This window comes from Drosophila pseudoobscura, chromosome 3 (assembly GCF_009870125.1).
Source record: "Drosophila pseudoobscura strain MV-25-SWS-2005 chromosome 3, UCI_Dpse_MV25, whole genome shotgun sequence".
In the NCBI taxonomy this organism is placed as follows: Eukaryota; Metazoa; Arthropoda; class Insecta; order Diptera; family Drosophilidae; genus Drosophila; species Drosophila pseudoobscura.
Genome location: NC_046680.1, coordinates 7,656,876 through 7,674,444, shown reverse-complemented (window position 1 = coordinate 7,674,444; position 17,569 = coordinate 7,656,876). Strand labels below are relative to the sequence as shown.

Sequence of the window (17,569 nt, the reverse complement as noted above, 5' to 3'; positions counted from 1 at the left end):
ACCCGAGTCAATCCGATTCCCAGCCCCGACACGGCCGAGGCCCTCGTCTCACCTCATTCGTGCGCCGTTGGGGCTTTCGCTTTCAGTTGCTGCTCGCCCCTGCGTCCGATTGGACTTATTATTAAAGTGCTTATTGGCTCTCCGTCGTGCCGAACCGAATCGTATCGAACCGAACCGTTAGACTTCGATCACTGCGGACCCCGAAGCGCGAGGATAATCGAGATTAACGTGATTCAGTGATTTATATTGATCGACAGGATCTAGAATGTGGTAAAAGTGAACGAACTGTGGTGCATTCAGTGATAAACCTTTAGAATGGATAACGACAACGACTCCAAGAGTCAAGCGGAGAACCATAGGGGCTCGGTGTCCTCGAGCAGGTCTCTAGAAATACCCGTCACTCCCTCGCGTTCCCCCAAGAAGGTCTCCTTCTCTGACGAGCTGCCCACCACGGCAGCGGCAGCGGCAGCAGCAGAAGCGGAGCCAAAGTTCGAGTCGCAGTCCCCGGCCCATCAGCCAGTCCCGCTGCAGGCGAGTGGAGTCAGTCACGTGCTGCACCAGGCGGCCCAGTACCTGGAGAGATTACACGGCGGTTCTCGCGATCATCCTGTAGAGGAAGTCCACGCTAGTGCGGATTCAGATGGCGATAGCACCACAAGCGCCGCCGTACTCGACCTGGACTCAACGGATGGAGCTGTGCCGCCACCGTCGGCGACGGCCCCAGTTGGTTTAGTGCTCGCCACCTCTCCCAGTATTCTGATAGCCAACGATGGCAGCAGCAGCGTCGGCAAACAGGAAGCGACGCTGGCGAATACGAACTCGAATCAGATTCAGCATCAGCATCAGAGCTGGAGTCCGATTCAGAATCAACATCAGAATACGACTCAGTTGCAATCAAATTTGTACATGGAACGATACAACCTCAATTTAGATAAAAACTGCAGCTCCATGGAGTTGGAGGCACGTCGGGAGAAGCAGCGCTGGCTCTTGATATCGGAGTGCAGTGCGCTCTTTGACGAGGGCGAGGGAAGGCACACACGTGAAGCCTTCCGCAAGCTCTTTCTGGACGAGGTAAGTCGTCGTATCCCTGGGGACTGTCTGTCCCTCCTTCCGCTGCACCATGTACCAGCCTTAATTGTTGTATATCAACGGGTTTAATTACGTCAACCGGGGAGAGATGCCATGCAAATGGGAGCACTGGGAATGGGAATTGGATGCGACAATGGGACCAGGGTACTTGTGCAGTTGCAGCTCTCTGCTGGGTCTGACCTTGTGCCACATATTTGTGGTCATCGCGTCGTGTTGTGGTCCTTTACCTGATGCCAGAATCGAAAACTCGTTTTTTGATTTGTTTCTCTCTCGATGGGCTTACATTTTTTGTGTGTTGTGTTTACTTTCGTGCTTTGTGTTTCGTTTCGTCTGTATTTCGTTTTATGGGCTCCCCGAAAGCTGTCCAACCAGTCATCGCCGCGGTGCGATCCCCCAGAGCTCATCCGTTAAATATGCACATTTTTCATCATCATCTTTGGGACTCCTCTTCGAGGGGCGATCATCGGTGACCAAATGCAAACCGGCTGCTCTAGGCGATCCCATCTTCGATGTGCAGACAATGCTGGGCGCTCATGATCGTGCGATCGAATGTCATTAAAATATTAATAAGCGGATAATTTATGCAAAACATTCATTACCATCACTGCCGCATAGTTGAGTGCGCCGTGGGATCGTATGGACCGAGAACAGTTTGGATTATGCTCATTACCATGCTATACAAGTGGAAATGGCAGTATCTTTCTTTCTCGATCTCAATCCGATGCCAGTGTAAACACTGGAACGCGTATAAATCTTCACGTGCGGGCCATAAACAAATGCTTCTTTAAACAATACAATACGATCATAAATTAATTAACACTTGGCTCGAACTGGAGATTTAGATGGGGATAGGGATGGGGATGGGGGCACTCACTGGCAAACTGGACACATAAATTCATTATTTTACAACTTGTTTCTCGGATCTGCTTACAGGAATTCCAGCAAAAGCTCTTCCAGCTCTTCGATCTCGAACGGCATGGTTATCTTCTACAAGACCGCTGGATCGAGCATATCAAGGGGCGTTTAACGTAAGTTTTTTTTTTTGTTTTTAGCTTTACTCGCAGTTAGATATCCCTGTGCCCTGTTTTCTGTCTCCGCCTTCTTCCGCGGATCGGTGCTGTGACGGTGCCAAAACAATTAGCTCGCTTGCCAGCAAAAAGGCGAGGAGTAAAAAATGGTAAGCCATGCAGGCTGTCCACTCCACTCGACTCCACACACACGCACCTTTCTGGCGTGCTCCAGGCATTCCAGCTGCGCCAACCAGAAGCCACCGCAAATGCCTCTTGCCACGAATTGAAATGCCAGCGCTACACTTCTCCAAAGCAGCAGTGGAGGCCCCAGTTCAGTGCCGGCCAGGCCAAAGACGTAGTCTGCCGTGCGATGGCATCGCCAATGGCGATGCTATCTGTGTTGTATGTTAACATATACAACAGCTAACATAGTCCGCATGCCTCGACAGCAACAGCAACAGCTAAAGCTGGCACTGAGACTGAGACTGAGACTAAGACTAGAGCTAAAGCTGCGACTGCGACTGGGAATGGAGCTGGGACTAAGACCAAGACCAAGACCAAGACTCAGACTGCGCCAGAAACTGTCATTGGCTGCCTGTCGTAATGAAGTCATTCAAATACAAATATAGCGCGAGCAGCCCAACAGCGGGAGAGGAGATCGGGAGCAGGCCATCGGGAGATGGGGGCCATGGTATTGGGTATCGTTAATGGTAATACTGAGATCGATCTCTCTGGACTCTGGTTACAGCGACGACCGTCAGATGGACTTTGCCGAGCAGATCGAATCGGTGGCCTATGTGATCTGCGGGGAGAACAGCAGAGTGAGCTTCAAGAACTTCCGCGACATCTGGCATACGCGCGGAGTAAGTGGTAGCCCCCACAGCAGGTGTATATCCATCGACATTCACTAATCCACCACTAATCCTAGATACTGGACAAGTTGTATCGCCTGATAGACATGGATGGGGCCAATCTCATTTCCACCAATCAGGTAATGGAGTTTATATCGCATCTGACCAACTCCCGGCCGCGGACCGGCTTCGACAAGAGCTCTCTGGCCCGCCTGGAGCAGCTGTTCCGCAACACCGTCGGCAACGAGCAGGAGATTCGGCGCGAGGAGTTCCAGAAGATTGTCACCTCCAAGAATGTGGGTTTAGAGTGGTATATTCCATAAATACCTTGAGGTTAACAAACTCTCTTTCTCGTGTGTGGATAGCCCTTCTTCACGGAGCGTGTCTTTCAAATCTTTGACAAGGACAACTCCGGCTCCATTTCGCTGCAGGAGTTCATTGATGCCATACATCAGTTCTCGGGACAGTCGGCCGATGATAAGATACGCTTCTTGTTCAAGGTCTACGACATAGATGGTAAGTTGAGCGATGGTAGGGATCCGATGAGGATCCACTGTTAATCGCATCCATATCCATCCTTCGCAGGCGATGGCCTCATTCAGCACAAGGAGCTGCACGATGTGATACGTCACTGCATCAAGGAGAATGGCATGGAGTTCTCCGAAGATCAGATCGAAGACCTCACCAGCGCCATGTTCGAGGATGCGGATCCCCACAACAGCGGCGAGATCACTTACGAGGCGCTCAAAAATCAGCTGAACAAACACGGTGGTCTCCTGGAGAACCTCAGTATAACGTAAGATCTAGAAAAGAAAAAGAGACTCTAAATTGAATGATTCCCATCTTATAGGATCGATCGTTGGCTGGTGCCCGTGGCCGAGGATCGTCCGGCGGGCACTGGCAGGCTGTGGAACACGATACCTCACCAGCTGACGCTGGCCTACATGAAGAACAACCAGGTTTTTGTCACGTACCTCTTCTTCTACATAGCCGTAAATCTCTGCCTGTTCATCTCACGTGCCATCCAGTACCGGGCCAGCAATGGCTTCGTCATCATAGCCAGAGCCTGCGGTGAGTAGTCGTAGTCGTAGTCGTAACCTCCGATTCTTACAACCTTTAGCGTCCCATCTTCAAACTCCTTGTAGGACAATGCCTAAACTTCAACTGTGCATGGGTCCTGGTGCTGATGCTGCGGCACTCCCTCACGTATCTCAGGGGACGGGGATTGTCTTCGTATCTGCCGCTGGACCACCATGTCTACCTGCACAAGCTGACGGGGATCACAATATCAGTTCTCAGCCTGGTCCACACGATCATGCATCTGTTCAACTTCTCCATCATCGTGATCAACGACCCCAACATCAACGCTGGGCACTACACGATCGGGGAGTGGCTACTGACGGATCGGCCGGGCCTGTTTGGACTGATTCCGGGCTGCGCCAATCCCACGGGCGTCGCCTTGCTGGCCATCCTCGTGGTGATGTTCGTGTGCTCGCAGCCGTTCGTGCGGCGCAAGGGCAGCTTCGAGGTCTTCTACTGGACGCACCTGCTGTACGTCCCCTTTTGGATACTCACCCTGTTCCACGGGCCCAACTTCTGGAAGTGGTTCCTGCTGCCGGGTCTCGTCTACATCGTGGAGCGGGTGCTGCGCTACGTGTGGATGCGGGGCGAGCACGGCAAAACCTATATCAGCTCCGGCCTGCTACTGCCTTCCAAAGTAATCCATCTGGTCATCAAGCGGCCGTTCAACTTCAACTTCCGCCCCGGCGACTATGTGTTCGTGAACATTCCCGCCATCGCCAACTACGAGTGGCACCCGTTCACCATCAGCTCCGCGCCCGAGCAGGAGGACTACATGTGGCTACACATCCGTACCGTGGGCGAGTGGACCAACCGCCTCTACCGCTACTTCGAGCGCGAGCAGCAGAAGCTGCACAAGAGCGAAGTGGGCCAGCACATGCACGCCATTCCCACGCCCAGCTTCATGCTCCTCAACGAGGCACGCAATCCCGCGCTGAACGGAGACATGGCCACCACCACGTCTACTCCGCAAACAGATTTCCTGGCCCGAAACATGGTGGGACAGGCAAGGCCGCCGGTGCGACCTCCTCGTCAGCATCGCAAGCTCGTTGCCGTCAGTCCCCAAGCACCGGATCCCGCACCAACCACGGGCGTGAATCGCATCCGGAGCATCAAGAAAACCCTGCAGCGAACCTTCTCCAGGAAAGAGCCAGGTGAGCCGAAGGGTAAGCCCAGTCCGCCGGGCGTGGTTAACGGATCCTTCATCGGCGACGGTGAGCGCGAGGATCCAGGAGGTTTCAAGCAGCGGCCGCTGGAAAAGAGCATTTCCCTGCCGGACATCAGCGTAAAGATCAAGAAGCGCAGCCGGCTCAAGGCGTAAGTACATCCGCTCCCGCCAGATCCAGCCAGAATAATCAGTAACCCCATCTTTCCCTTCGAAGTCTTCGTGCCCTGGGCCGTTCGGAGTCGGAGCGTACTTTCGATGACAAGCGGGTACGCCGTGCCCGCAACAACAGCGTTGGCCTGGCGTATCTCAGTCCGCAGAACAAGTCGCTGGCCCAGAGCTTCCGGTACATGCGCAACAAGCCAACCATCATCGCCTTCAAGACTCCCAGCATGGAGGAGCACGAGTCGCAGTCCCAGCTGACGATTGCGCCGGAGAACAGCGGTAGTCCGGCCAGCAGGGCGGAGCAGGGGCAGCTTGCCAAGGCGGAGTCCAGCGACAGGCTTCATATGACCAGGCTCAGCCTGACAGCGGATGTCGTGTGCAAGCCACTCGAGGTATGTTGCCGTAGCGAACCGTAGAACTAACAGATCTGCCACCTGAATCTAACAATCATCCACTCCACCAAAAAGGACAGCAACCAAACGTGGACGAGCAGCAGAAAGTCCATTCTGCGGCGTCCCACATTCCTACGAACTTTGTCCACATCCCTAACCAACCGGGGCGGCGGAGGTGGAGGTGGAGGCGGTAGCTCCACAACTAACAGCGGTAGCAAGGTCACACTCGATGCGGGCGTCATGGAGGTTTGGGTCACACCAACATACACACATACTCAGCCACTCGGCCTGGGGACTAACCCGATCTCATTTGCCAACTTCTCTGTTTCGCCCCGTGTTCCCATACGCTCTTAGATCTTCATTGACGGCCCGTACGGTGCTCCCTCGAGCCACATCTTTGGGGCCCAGCATGCGGTGCTCATCGGCACCGGGATTGGTGTCACGCCCTTCGCCTCCATTTTGCAGTCCATCATGCACCGCTACTGGAAGGCGCGGCACAGCTGTCCACGCTGCCAGTTTGAGTGGGCTAGTGAGATCCCCAAGTCTGTGATGAATCTGCGGAAGGTGGACTTCTTCTGGATCAACCGCGATCAGCGATCCTTCGAGTGGTTTGTGAATCTTCTCTCGCAGCTGGAGATTGAGCAGGCGGAGCTAGGCGGCGCCATGGAACGGTAGGCCCAGAAATATTTTTCTTTCCTAGAGATTTGCTGATAGGTTTGCGTTTCATAGTTTCCTGGATATGCATATGTACATCACAAGTGCCCTGCAGAGGACCGACATGAAAGCGGTGGGTCTTCAGCTGGCCCTGGATCTGCTCCACGAGAAGGTAATATTCGTAAAGCATATCAGTTTCTATTCAATCCATTAAAATTCCCCTATTTTATATATCAGGGCAAGCGGGATCTTATCACGGGTTTGAAGACACGCACAAATGCAGGACGCCCCAACTGGGACAAGGTATTCAAGCAGCTGCAGGCACAGCAAAAGGGCAAGGTGACTGTCTTCTACTGCGGTCCCCCGCAGCTGGCCAAGACACTGCGCTACAAGTGCGATCAGTACGGGTTCTCATTTCGTAAGGAATGCTTCTGAAGAAGCCATCCCACCTCTCTCTCTCCACATCCGTCTCTGTGGTTTTCTCTGTCCATTGTGTCCATTGATCTGTCCCTCCATTGCTATCTCATTTGCATAAGCAACGTGTTTTATTTTCGGGTACGGTTCGGTTAGCGAAGCTTAGATGGCTATTTATTCGTCATATGTTGTTGTTGTCTCATCTGTTGAATGTGTCCCCCACAGCTTGTAAATATCTCTATCCACATACATATAGGTATGTATATCTATATACTCATACAATAAAGTTTGTTACTCGATGTGTCGTCCTCTGATTGCATCCAAGTTCCAGCCAGTACATTATGCGCCCCTTTCCAGGTGGCTCCGAGTTCTACATTTGATTGACGGCACATTCTTACCAATCTTCAAGAGCAGTTACAATTAAAATTACAATACGGACACTCTCATAAAATACAAATTAAAATGCGGCAGCTCCCCGTTGTTGTAGAGGCACCAGAAATCCCACATTAGAAAACTTTCCTTTCCTTTGGGCGACTAATTCTGATCTCTAAATATCCGACTATACGGAAGCCTCAGGGGTGATATGTGATATACCACATTCAGTGCTTCAACCAAGTACTGAAGTTGATGTCTGTGGGTCTGGACTTGCGTTCAATGGTTATTGTCTCGTCATCGGTATTGTCCACGTTGTAAAATTCACGCAACTCGGCAATGGCTGTCTCTTCGATCTGAGTGTGGGCCAGTGACTTGTTCCGCATCCTTTCGAAGGACTCCCGCTGTCGTCGCTCATCGGCGAGGATCCTCGAGAAACTTTGTCCCTTTTCCGTAGGCGTTGTTGCGGCAGCCGCTTGGCCCCGCATCATATTGGCAAAAGAGGTGGGGTCCGAAATGCTGCCTGTTGCTGGCGAGTCGCTAAAGGAACTACTCGACGGAGTGGCGGGTGGCAAGCCCCAGGCATTCGGCACAGCCACAGGAGTGGTGGGTTCTTGCTCCACCAGAGGCGAACGCCAGCTCTTCGATTCGGAGGACAGCCGTTTCCGCTGCTTCTGCGACAGTTTCTGAGATTGGGGCGTCAGGGAGCTGAGATCCAGATTGTAGCTCTTACTCAGCGGCGTACTCGTCTCTTCTGCAGGGGAGGTTGGCGGTGGCGTTTGCTCCTTCATGGGAGCCCTTTCAATGACCTCTAGCTCTGGCCTCGGTGGCTCTTCCAGCTTAAGTGTGTTGTTCACTTTCAGGGCAGTGTCGGCTAGCTTTCGTTTCTGTTCCTTTTTGTCCACCACACGAGACCAGTTCTTGCCCTCGCTTCGAGTGCTTTCCTGCGGTCCGGTAGTCGCCTCGGGGCCAGAGGCAGACTCACTTACGCTCAGCGATCGCATCATGCTGGATATGGCCTGCTGTTCGTAGTAGTGACGGGCGTCTTGCCTCCGCAAGTCCTTCTGCTTATGCTTGGCTGCCGCCTTTAGCTTTGTTTCCTGAAAAAGAAAAGAGATAATTAGTGGAAGTAACAGGTGCTTACGGCACACAAACCGGGTCCATTCGATAGTCCAGGTCAATATCGCAGTCAACGACAAAACTAAGCAACAGCTCATCTTCTATGGCCTCCGAGAAGGGCGTGATCTGGCGGTAGTCGAAGACATTGGAGAACATCTTACGGTAATGGTCGTTGAGGCATTTGAGAGTCGCCTCATCGCACTGTTCGATACTGCGGTAGCAGAGAACTCTGGCCAGGTTGTGGCAGATGAAATCCATGCATCCCTTGTGCAGCAGCTTGCAGTTGTACATCGCGGCAAAGTCCAACATCTCGCCGCACTTCCGTATGCTGATCTTGTCTAGAATAAGCGATTCGCAAACGTTCTGCAGCGATTCAATGAAGTACTGATCGCAGAACGTGACCATGTTGTAGAGAAAGGTTTCCGTATAGTTCTGCTTGCAGAATGCCTCTGTATCCAGGCTGTATAGATAGTCCAGGACTGGCTCCATGTACTCAGCGGGCACACCCTCCATGTTGACTGTGGTGCGCTCGGCCCACGAGTGCGTGAACATCATTTCAAAGTACTCCAAGCGTGACACCAGCATGCATTTATGGGCCTCCAGAACCTTCGAATCCTCGCACACGATTCGCACATCGTAGAGCTCTGGATAGTCTGAGCGATGCAGCCGATTGAAACGCTGCCGGGTACTAGGTATGGGAAATTGATTATCTCGTACGTAGCTCTGCAAGTATCTGGCTAGATCGACCAATTGAAACATCTCCAAGTGAGGGATAAACATTTCACAGGCTCGACTTCGCTCCCGAGGGTTGGCGGGTCCAAGACTTTCCTGGATGCAGTCGATATCTAAAAGAAGGAACACAGCATTTAAAAATGCTTTCCCAAGCAGAATAAATTTCGACTTACCATCCTCTGTTGGCCAGTAACTGGTGTAGATATACTTTAGGATCAGCTCAAACATCTTCCCCGTGAGATTTTCAAAATTTAGATAGACATCCTTGTCCAAGTAGATGCGAGTGAGCTCCCTGAGGCCTGGTGCGCGACTATACAGGATAAACTTGTGGGCCGCAAAGCGCTCCCCATCCACATGGAAGACGACATCGTGCACGGCATCCGATTCGCAGGTGTCATGGTAGAGCTTCTTGAAATTGTGCTCCCTGCGTGGCAGTGGGGGCTTGCGGAAGTACTTCATATGCGACTCTTGCAGCACGGCGAACGAGGAGAAGCTCTCGTCGCAAAAGATATCGGTAGCACGATCAATATTGGGAACACGCTGCAGCTCGATGCGGATCACATGCTCTCTCGAAATCTCCGTGCGATTCTGATCGTTGTTGTGCCATATATCCATATTGGGTTTGGATTTCTCTTCCAGTATGCCAGCTGGCAGGGCTATCTGATTGCACTTGCCGCGATAGACGCAGCCGTCCAAAGACAGTATTAGGACTTGATTGCACTTGTACAGGATCTTTTTAATCTCAGGCAGGCGTATTGGCGAAAAATTACACCTGCAAGGATAATTGTTGTGTGGTTAAACGTTATTAGGGATCCGGAATAACTCACCTGTAAAATTGCTGTGTATTCTCGTACCACAGGAACACCACATTCGTCTCAGTGAGCATCAATAGCTTTAGGGCTGCTGCAGATCCTTTCGTGGAGCTCTTTAAATGACCGCCTATCACCGCAATGCTTTTGAGATCTTCGTAGCTGAAGAAAAGAACATGTACATTAATAATAATATGGGAATAAATAATAGGTAAAACTTACTTAGGAGTCTTAATGTATCTAGTCTTGTCACCATAAAATAACGTAATCATCTTCTCCTCTGTGTAAATTACCGTGGCTGCATTGTTGGCTTCCACAAAGCGGATTGAAGTGCGCGCAGGTAGTTTTATCTGAAATATACCAAGGTTTTGTATATTTACGTTCTATACTCGTCTAAATATATATAAAGACTGACCAATGTGGGCGCCATAATAGTGTCTGTGGTGCGACTTATACCAAATTGCCCCTGATTGGCACCCCAGACGTATACACACTTGGTGCTGTAGGCAATAGAGTGCTGATCGCAGGCGATCACACGCAGCAGGTCGCTAGCCCCCTTGTCACGCAATGCGACAACCTCCCTGAACTGCGTCAGATTCTCGGGCGCATCACGCACTCCCAGCTGATGGTCGGTGTTGATGCCGCAGGCAAACACCAGCGAACGACGCGTGAGCAGCAGAGAGTGTTGTCGGGAGACACTTATGCACATGATGGAATCGTCGTTCAGCTTCGAAGAGACCTTCACACGCTTCGGCGCCGGTAAGCTGTTCTCCACACCAATGCCCAGACGTCCACCCTTGCCATGGCCGACGGCATAGAGATGACCCTTCTTGTCGCAAAAGAGACTGTGATAGGCTCCTAATGCTACTTGCTCTATCCAGATGTTGGACTTCCGAAAGAAATCCACTGCCTGAGGAGCATTGGTGTTCTGCTCGTTGCCAATGCCGAGGTTATAGTTCTTATTGGAGCCCCAGACGAGAACATCGTTCCTGCACGGCGACAGAATTGGTTAGTTTAGGACTGCTTGTATGTAGCTCTGAATGGACTCACTGCGACTCTGTGGTGAAATCTTCGTCGCACTTGCGGCAGATGGCTTGCAGCGGGCACCGTGTGTCTTCGTCTAGCAGTTCCAGACTTGCCCCATAGCGCAGCAGAAGAACAGCACAGTCTATGGAGCCATAGTACAAGGCCCTGTGCAAGGGACTACTGCCAGACTCGTAATCGAGTCCGTTAATGTACGCTCCGTGGTTCAAAAGCCACTCCAGAATCTCATATCGCGCCACCGAAGCTGACATGTGCACAGCTGAGCGGCCCTGGTGAAATTTAATAGTGTCAGTCCACACATTGGCGATCACTTAGGTCTCCCCTTACCAGGTCGTCTATGATGTTGGCGAAATTTCCGCAGGTCTTGAAGATGAACGCTCCCAGATTTTGATTGTCGATTGAGCGCTTTGTGAGGGCGGCTGTAATGCTGTTTCCATGTTGGCGACATGTACACTTGGCAGTGCAGTCATATTCCTGGGCCTTGGCAGTTGACATGCAGATATTTCACAATAATTAGCCGCAAAAATTCGTTCAAGTACGTGGAATATGCAGTTGAAATCAGTTTTATCGACCCTCAGACATATACCAAAATATACGGTTTAATTTTAAAAATATACCATAAATATACTGACGAGTTCAAGCTCTAATATACATATTCCCCTTTTTTGATATTCCGTGCAATATAACTAACTTAATAGAACCCTCAGTCTTGCCCACATAATTTTATCCGATTAGTGAATCAATTTTCTAATTTCAATTTTGTCTGAAAAAAGGTTTTAGCGAAATAGGTCAATCAGAAAAAGGTTTTAGCGAAATAGGTAACAAAAAAAAACGAAAGAGGATAGTCGTTCATATTGTTCAATTTGTATATTCCGTTGAATAATTCTGGCTAACTAAAACCCTTACTTCTGCCCACATAATTTAAGGCCGTTGATGAATAAATTTTCTTCAAGATTGGCTATTTTTTAGTCCTTGGTTTTATAGTATTTTAGCTAAAACAACGATTAAACAACCGTAAATATACTGACGAATTAATGTTATATACATATTCCTCGATTTTGATATTCCGTCAAATATTACTAGCTAGATAGATCTATTAGACCTGCCCTGCAAATAATGAACATTTTTTGTCCTACTACGCGATTGCGATATGGTACACTAGGGCGCGGGAAACAAAATAAAAGCTGTTATTTTTTTGATTTATACCACAAAATATAAAATATTACAATAATATAATTACACATTTATTTCCTTATTTCAAACAGGATTATTATAAATTATAAAAATTATGCAAACGCCGTCGGTTCTCGACTTTTTTGTTTATTATAACTAAAACAATGATGTATCTAAATATACAATATAAGAAAATATAGATATATACTTAAATAAATATGCACATACTATATAAATGGAATTGGTTTTACATACATATATTTCAAATCAATTGTCAATCGCGCGCTTTCCGACGGGAATCTGCAAAGTAAAAATTTAGATGCCGGTCGCGTCCAGGTGGCAAAACAGAACCAGACCTGAGAGAGTTCAAAAAATCTGAAAAAAAACATACAATCACATATTTTTGTCGAAACATATTGCGTGTGTCTTATACCACTAACCATACAGTATATAGATGTGCCAGTTCATACAACGATCAATACCCCAGAGTGACTGTATGGTTAGTGGTTTCGATTAGGTACGAATCTACATGAAATAATTTACGGGGAAGGACGGATTTTTTTTTTTTTTTTTATTTTATGGGTAGCAGGTCTATTAGGTTGAAAAGAGAGGTTCAGTGCTTGTTTGCAACGCTTTCTGATCGGTACAAATGTCGAAGTGTCTAAATTTTAAAAGAGTCCTTGTCATCTATACTGGTGGCACCATTGGGATGACTCCCAACGACAATGGTGGTAAGAGGCCTCCAAGTGCATACGGATAGCTCCAGTTCAGTGTTGTGTTTTTGAATCTTTTAGTATTAGTGCCAGAACCGAAAGCTTTTGAAAGGTTCATCCGGAAGGATGTCAGTCTGCATGACCCCAGCCTACAGGTCCCAGACGGCTTCCTGGCGCTGCCCCTGGTAAAAGATCAGTCAGTACGGGTTATCTACCAATTCATAGAGTACGATCCATTGCTGGACTCCAGTAATATGGCCGGAAAAGATTGGAAACGCATAGCCCAAGATATTGGTGTATGTATTACAAATAAATTTAAATGAAATACATATATGCATCTCACTGAAATCGCTAACTCCAGAGGACGTACGATTTGTTCGATGGGTTTGTTGTACTCCATGGCACCGATACGCTGGCGTACACCTCCTCTGCCCTGTCGTTTTTCCTAGAAAATTTGGATAAGCCGGTGGTCGTTACCGGGTCAATGATACCCATCTACGAAACACGCACCGATGGCAGGAACAACTTCGTCTCGTCCCTGATCATATCCGGCTGCTATAAAATACCGGAAGTGTGCGTGGTCTTCGCCAACAAGCTGCTTCGTGGCAATCGAACGGTCAAGGTCAATTGCAACTCTCTGGATGCTTTTGATTCTCCCAACGCTCCACTGCTGGGCACGTTTGAAGGTGACATAATTATAAATAATTTCCTGGTACGCCCAGGGCCCGGAGCTAGGCCACTCGCTGTGACAGGCGAATTTCAGATGAATGTGGCCTCCTTGAGAATAACTCCGGATATGTCACTGGATTTGATTCGATCGGCTCTGGCGGAGCCCATTATGGGAGTTGTCCTGGAGTCGTATGGCTCTGGTAATATACCCTCAAACTGGTCCGAGATAACTTCTCTTCTACGGAGTGCCGTTAATCGCGGAGTTATCATCGTCAACTGCACTCAGTGCCTGGCCGGCTCCGTAGCCGCAATCTACGATGCTGGAGCAGTGCTTAGCGATTTGGGCGTTTTATCTGGATCGGACATGACTTCTGAGGCAGCGTATACCAAGCTAGCCTATGTCCTGGGCACTGATTTACCGCACCATAATAAGATTGAGGTAAACTGCAAATGAAAGCAATTCACATAATATAATAAAATTTGTTTTTGTAGCTGATGAAGATGAATTTGCGTGGCGAAATTACGGCATGAATGCGATCATCGCAAACCAAAATTAGATGATTGGTTTTTTGTAATAAATAAAGGGAATTCCCCCTATTTTAACCATGCACTTAAACGCTGTATGCAATATATGTATGTATTTCATATCAGTTTCCAGAAATAGATTAATATTCGCTCCCAGCGAGCGCCCAACCACAAGAGGAGAGCGCAAAGCAAGAAATAGCAAGTGCAAATTATTGAGAGCACGAAGCAGATCGGCGAGAATTTTAGTCCAGTTGCGGAACAAGACGCGGAACGACGCTCAATTTCAGTTTTGTATTTAATCACTTATTAAAACCTTACGCGCATTAATAAACAAAAACTGCACAATAATACTTATTACTCAATAAATGTCTATCAACTAAGAAATGTATTTGACTCTTGATTATCGTGTTTATCTACATATATTTGTTTGTTCTCTCCAACCAAAGAATGCTGGTAGAACTGTTCTAGGGCCCTTTACCAAGCTACTTTGCCCTTTTTTTGCCCTTAGGTAGAAGTTGTCCCACTTACGCCACCGAGGGCTCTCAAATATCGACAAGCGCTACGAGATATGAACATATGTATATACATGTGTATATTTTTAACATGTTACGTGACTTTGATGCCCATTAGTGTTTATATAACATATGTTTAACTAACAAATCACCCAACCTTGTAGTCTCGCCAATTTTAGCGACTATTTGTCAAGTCAATATGGGATTAGATTAGAACTTTCAATTTAACTGTTAATGAATCATTCAATAAATGCAACTTATTTCACAAAGAGGAAACAGCGTTTTTACAAACCAAATTCGTCGTAGTCGACCTATGAGCAGGCGTCGCCAATTTCCAATTGCTAATTAATAAACCTTCACCACTGTTTCAACACACACACAACCTCTTATGAATTCGAATCAAACGCTCGATCCAATTTACGGGAAAGTACAAAATTAGTATTTGTTGTTGCATTTCCTTATTTTAGAGTGGCTGTCGAAAGATCAAGTTCAGTGCTAATTTGAGAATTTGATAACCAAAATTAGATTATAGATTTTCAGAATCTAGGGATTTCCCCCTATTCGATACATGAATCCCATCTCTCGTATCGTAGACACTAACCATACAGTATGGTTAGTGCCTGAACTGAGCTAAAGTTATTAATTGTTCATTATTTTCGGCGGAATATTAAAATATCCCCTTTCAATGGGTTAATCGTTCTCCGTCAAGGATTGTAAACCATATTCCTCGATTTTGATATTCCGTGGAATATTTCTTGGTGTCCTGCACCTCTCTGGCGATTTTCCCACTTTAAATCTCTCCGGCCGCCTTATCCGTTTGGGTGGTGCCGAATCAATATCTCCAGCTCTATTGGCCAAGACCTTCTCTGGCCGCCAACTGATATGCCGCGATCCCCTCCTCTTACCACGCCAGGTAAATTTATTATTTATTTTATTACTTTATTTAAATAATAATAATATAATATATTAAACTTTAATTCAATAAAATCCTTGAATTTTAACAGGCCGCACCCTCCGGTGGCGAGTAATACCTATTGCGTGCCCGTGGACACCGATATGCCCCATCGTTTACCAGCGACTTCACTCTTCTGGTCTTTTGGTTCGAGTGAACGAGTGTGGGCTCGACGACGGCTGTCCGACGGCTGCACACTGTATTTGAGTTTTGTCGCGCGAGGCTGTGCTCTTTGGTCCTCATCCTTTTGGGATGTCTATGGGATGTGCTCCTAGCTGGACTCTGGCAGCCACTGGCTGATGAGTCGACAATGTGGTGTCCCGTCCGCTGCAGCAGGGACCAGTGATCGACGGCGGAATTGTTGGTTGACGTCCACTGGAAATCAGTTTCGAGACGCGTAAGTAAATCAGTATAGAATTGTGGCTATATTTTAAAATATATCTTCCTTCACAGAACTTATGTACCCTACCGAGTCGTATCCGATATTCCCCCGACAGATAGAGTCCTATCCAGGCCTAACCGGCGTATTCCAGTCGTATTCGAGACACACCGAGTCCTATTCCAGCCAAACAGACTCGTATCCCAGCAGGACAGAAGCGCACGCCTTGCAAGATCCGAAACTAAGAAGCCATCGTCATCCTTCCATCTGGCTATCGACAACAAGGACTTTGAGGGAGTGGCTACGCGGGCTTCTAGATAGCTATCGTTCCTGTTAGGTTTAAGGATATACGCGTCCATATATTTAGATAGTAGATAGTAGAACAAATAGTTTATTTATTTATACTAAGCTAAGTTATGATGAATAAAAATGAAATGGATGAAAAATCATCCTTGCTGTGTCCTGTTTTGGGGAAACTATCCCGATTACCAAAAGGTGTGGCACGCCCAGATCGGTTCACAAATAGCAGAGAAAACTAAATATTTTTGATTGGGGAAAATGTCCTTGATCCTTGATATGGACTCCATTAAAACAGTGATATTTTTCCCCAGTGATTTTATTTTTCTGTTTTTCCATACGCTCGTTTTTCATATTCTCGTTTTCCACCATTTTGAGAGGCCAAAGAAAATATGAAAAACGTAAAAAATTAATTAAAAAGAATTACAGAAAAACTGGGACCTTCTGCTAATTTCTGTTCGCCTGGTATCGCAGACGTGAAATTCTCGTCTTCCACCGTTTTGAGCGGCCGAATAACGGAAAAAGTAGCCAAAGAAAATATGAAAAAAGTTGCAAAATTTTGAGATTTGAAAAATGGCGGGAAAAATACAAAAATTTAAAAAAGACCAGTGACCTTGTGCTGATTTCTGTTCGCCTGGTATCCCAGATTTGAAATTCCCGTTTTTGGCCATTTGAGCGGTCGCGAATTGAAAGTTGTTGTACAACAACAAGAAAAAATGTTATACAACAATTAACAACAAAAACATTTGTTGTTTTCTCCGTTATTTGAGGCCCGATCGGGACATGCGACGGCATCCTGCGATCGGAAAAATGTCCCTGATTTGATGGAGTCCATACCAACGATCAAGGACATGATCAAAAATATTTAGTTTTCTCTGCTATTTGTGAACCGATCTGGGCGTGCCACACCTTTTGGTAATCGGGATAGTTTCCCCAAAACAGGACACAGCAAGGATGATTTTTCATCCATTTCATTTTTATTCATCATAACTTAGCTTAGTATAAATAAATAAACTATTTGTTCTACTATCTACTATCTAAATATATGGACGCGTATATCCTTAAACCTAACAGGAACGATAGCTATCTAGAAGCCCGCGTAGCCACTCCCTCAAAGTCCTTGTTGTCGATAGCCAGATGGAAGGATGACGATGGCTTCTTAGTTTCGGATCTTGCAAGGCGTGCGCTTCTCTCCTGCTGGGATACGAGTCTGTTTGGCTGGAATAGGACTCGGTGTGTCTCGAATACGACTGGAATACGCCGGTTAGGCCTGGATAGGACTCTATCTGTCGGGGGAATATCGGATACGACTCGGTAGGGTACATAAGTTCTGTGAAGGAAGATATATTTTAAAATATAGCCACAATTCTATACTGATTTACTTACGCGTCTCGAAACTGATTTCCAGTGGACGTCAACCAACAATTCCGCCGTCGATCACTGGTCCCTGCTG

The 17,569-nt window shown here is 47.6% G+C and overlaps 3 protein-coding genes across 4 annotated transcripts; 2 read left to right on the top strand and 1 right to left on the bottom strand.

Moving 5' to 3' along the window:
* The first annotated feature begins 50 nt into the window (after window positions 1-50).
* Nox (NADPH oxidase) lies at window positions 51-7,119 on the top strand. 2 transcript variants are annotated; one of them, XM_001360427.4, is made up of 13 exons: window positions 56-1,071; window positions 2,023-2,117; window positions 2,848-2,962; window positions 3,028-3,246; window positions 3,316-3,466; window positions 3,536-3,746; window positions 3,801-4,021; window positions 4,096-5,347; window positions 5,413-5,752; window positions 5,828-5,998; window positions 6,107-6,423; window positions 6,482-6,578; window positions 6,644-7,119. In XM_001360427.4, exons 1-13 carry the CDS (start codon window positions 316-318, stop codon window positions 6,839-6,841), a joined length of 4,143 nt encoding a protein of 1,380 aa, XP_001360464.3. In that variant the 5' UTR covers window positions 56-315; the 3' UTR covers window positions 6,842-7,119. The 2 variants fall into 2 exon arrangements, with proteins under 2 accessions (XP_015039369.2, XP_001360464.3); XM_015183883.2 differs by lacking the exon at window positions 5,828-5,998 and having other exon boundaries at window positions 51-1,071; window positions 6,644-6,841.
* On the bottom strand, window positions 6,968-11,487 carry LOC4803805 (inhibitor of Bruton tyrosine kinase). The gene is made up of 8 exons (XM_001360426.4): window positions 11,224-11,487; window positions 10,903-11,165; window positions 10,268-10,841; window positions 10,075-10,202; window positions 9,871-10,014; window positions 9,217-9,815; window positions 8,348-9,156; window positions 6,968-8,292 (listed from the first exon to the last, which is right to left on the bottom strand). Exons 1-8 carry the CDS (start codon window positions 11,389-11,391, stop codon window positions 7,420-7,422), a joined length of 3,558 nt encoding a protein of 1,185 aa, XP_001360463.3. The 5' UTR covers window positions 11,392-11,487; the 3' UTR covers window positions 6,968-7,419.
* A 1,155-nt stretch (window positions 11,488-12,642) lies between these two features.
* On the top strand, window positions 12,643-14,364 carry LOC6898251 (L-asparaginase-like). Its single transcript, XM_002138281.3, has 4 exons — window positions 12,643-12,800; window positions 12,864-13,078; window positions 13,144-13,890; window positions 13,944-14,364. Exons 1-4 carry the CDS (start codon window positions 12,719-12,721, stop codon window positions 13,980-13,982), a joined length of 1,083 nt encoding a protein of 360 aa, XP_002138317.3. The 5' UTR covers window positions 12,643-12,718; the 3' UTR covers window positions 13,983-14,364.
* The last annotated feature ends 3,205 nt before the right edge of the window (window positions 14,365-17,569 follow it).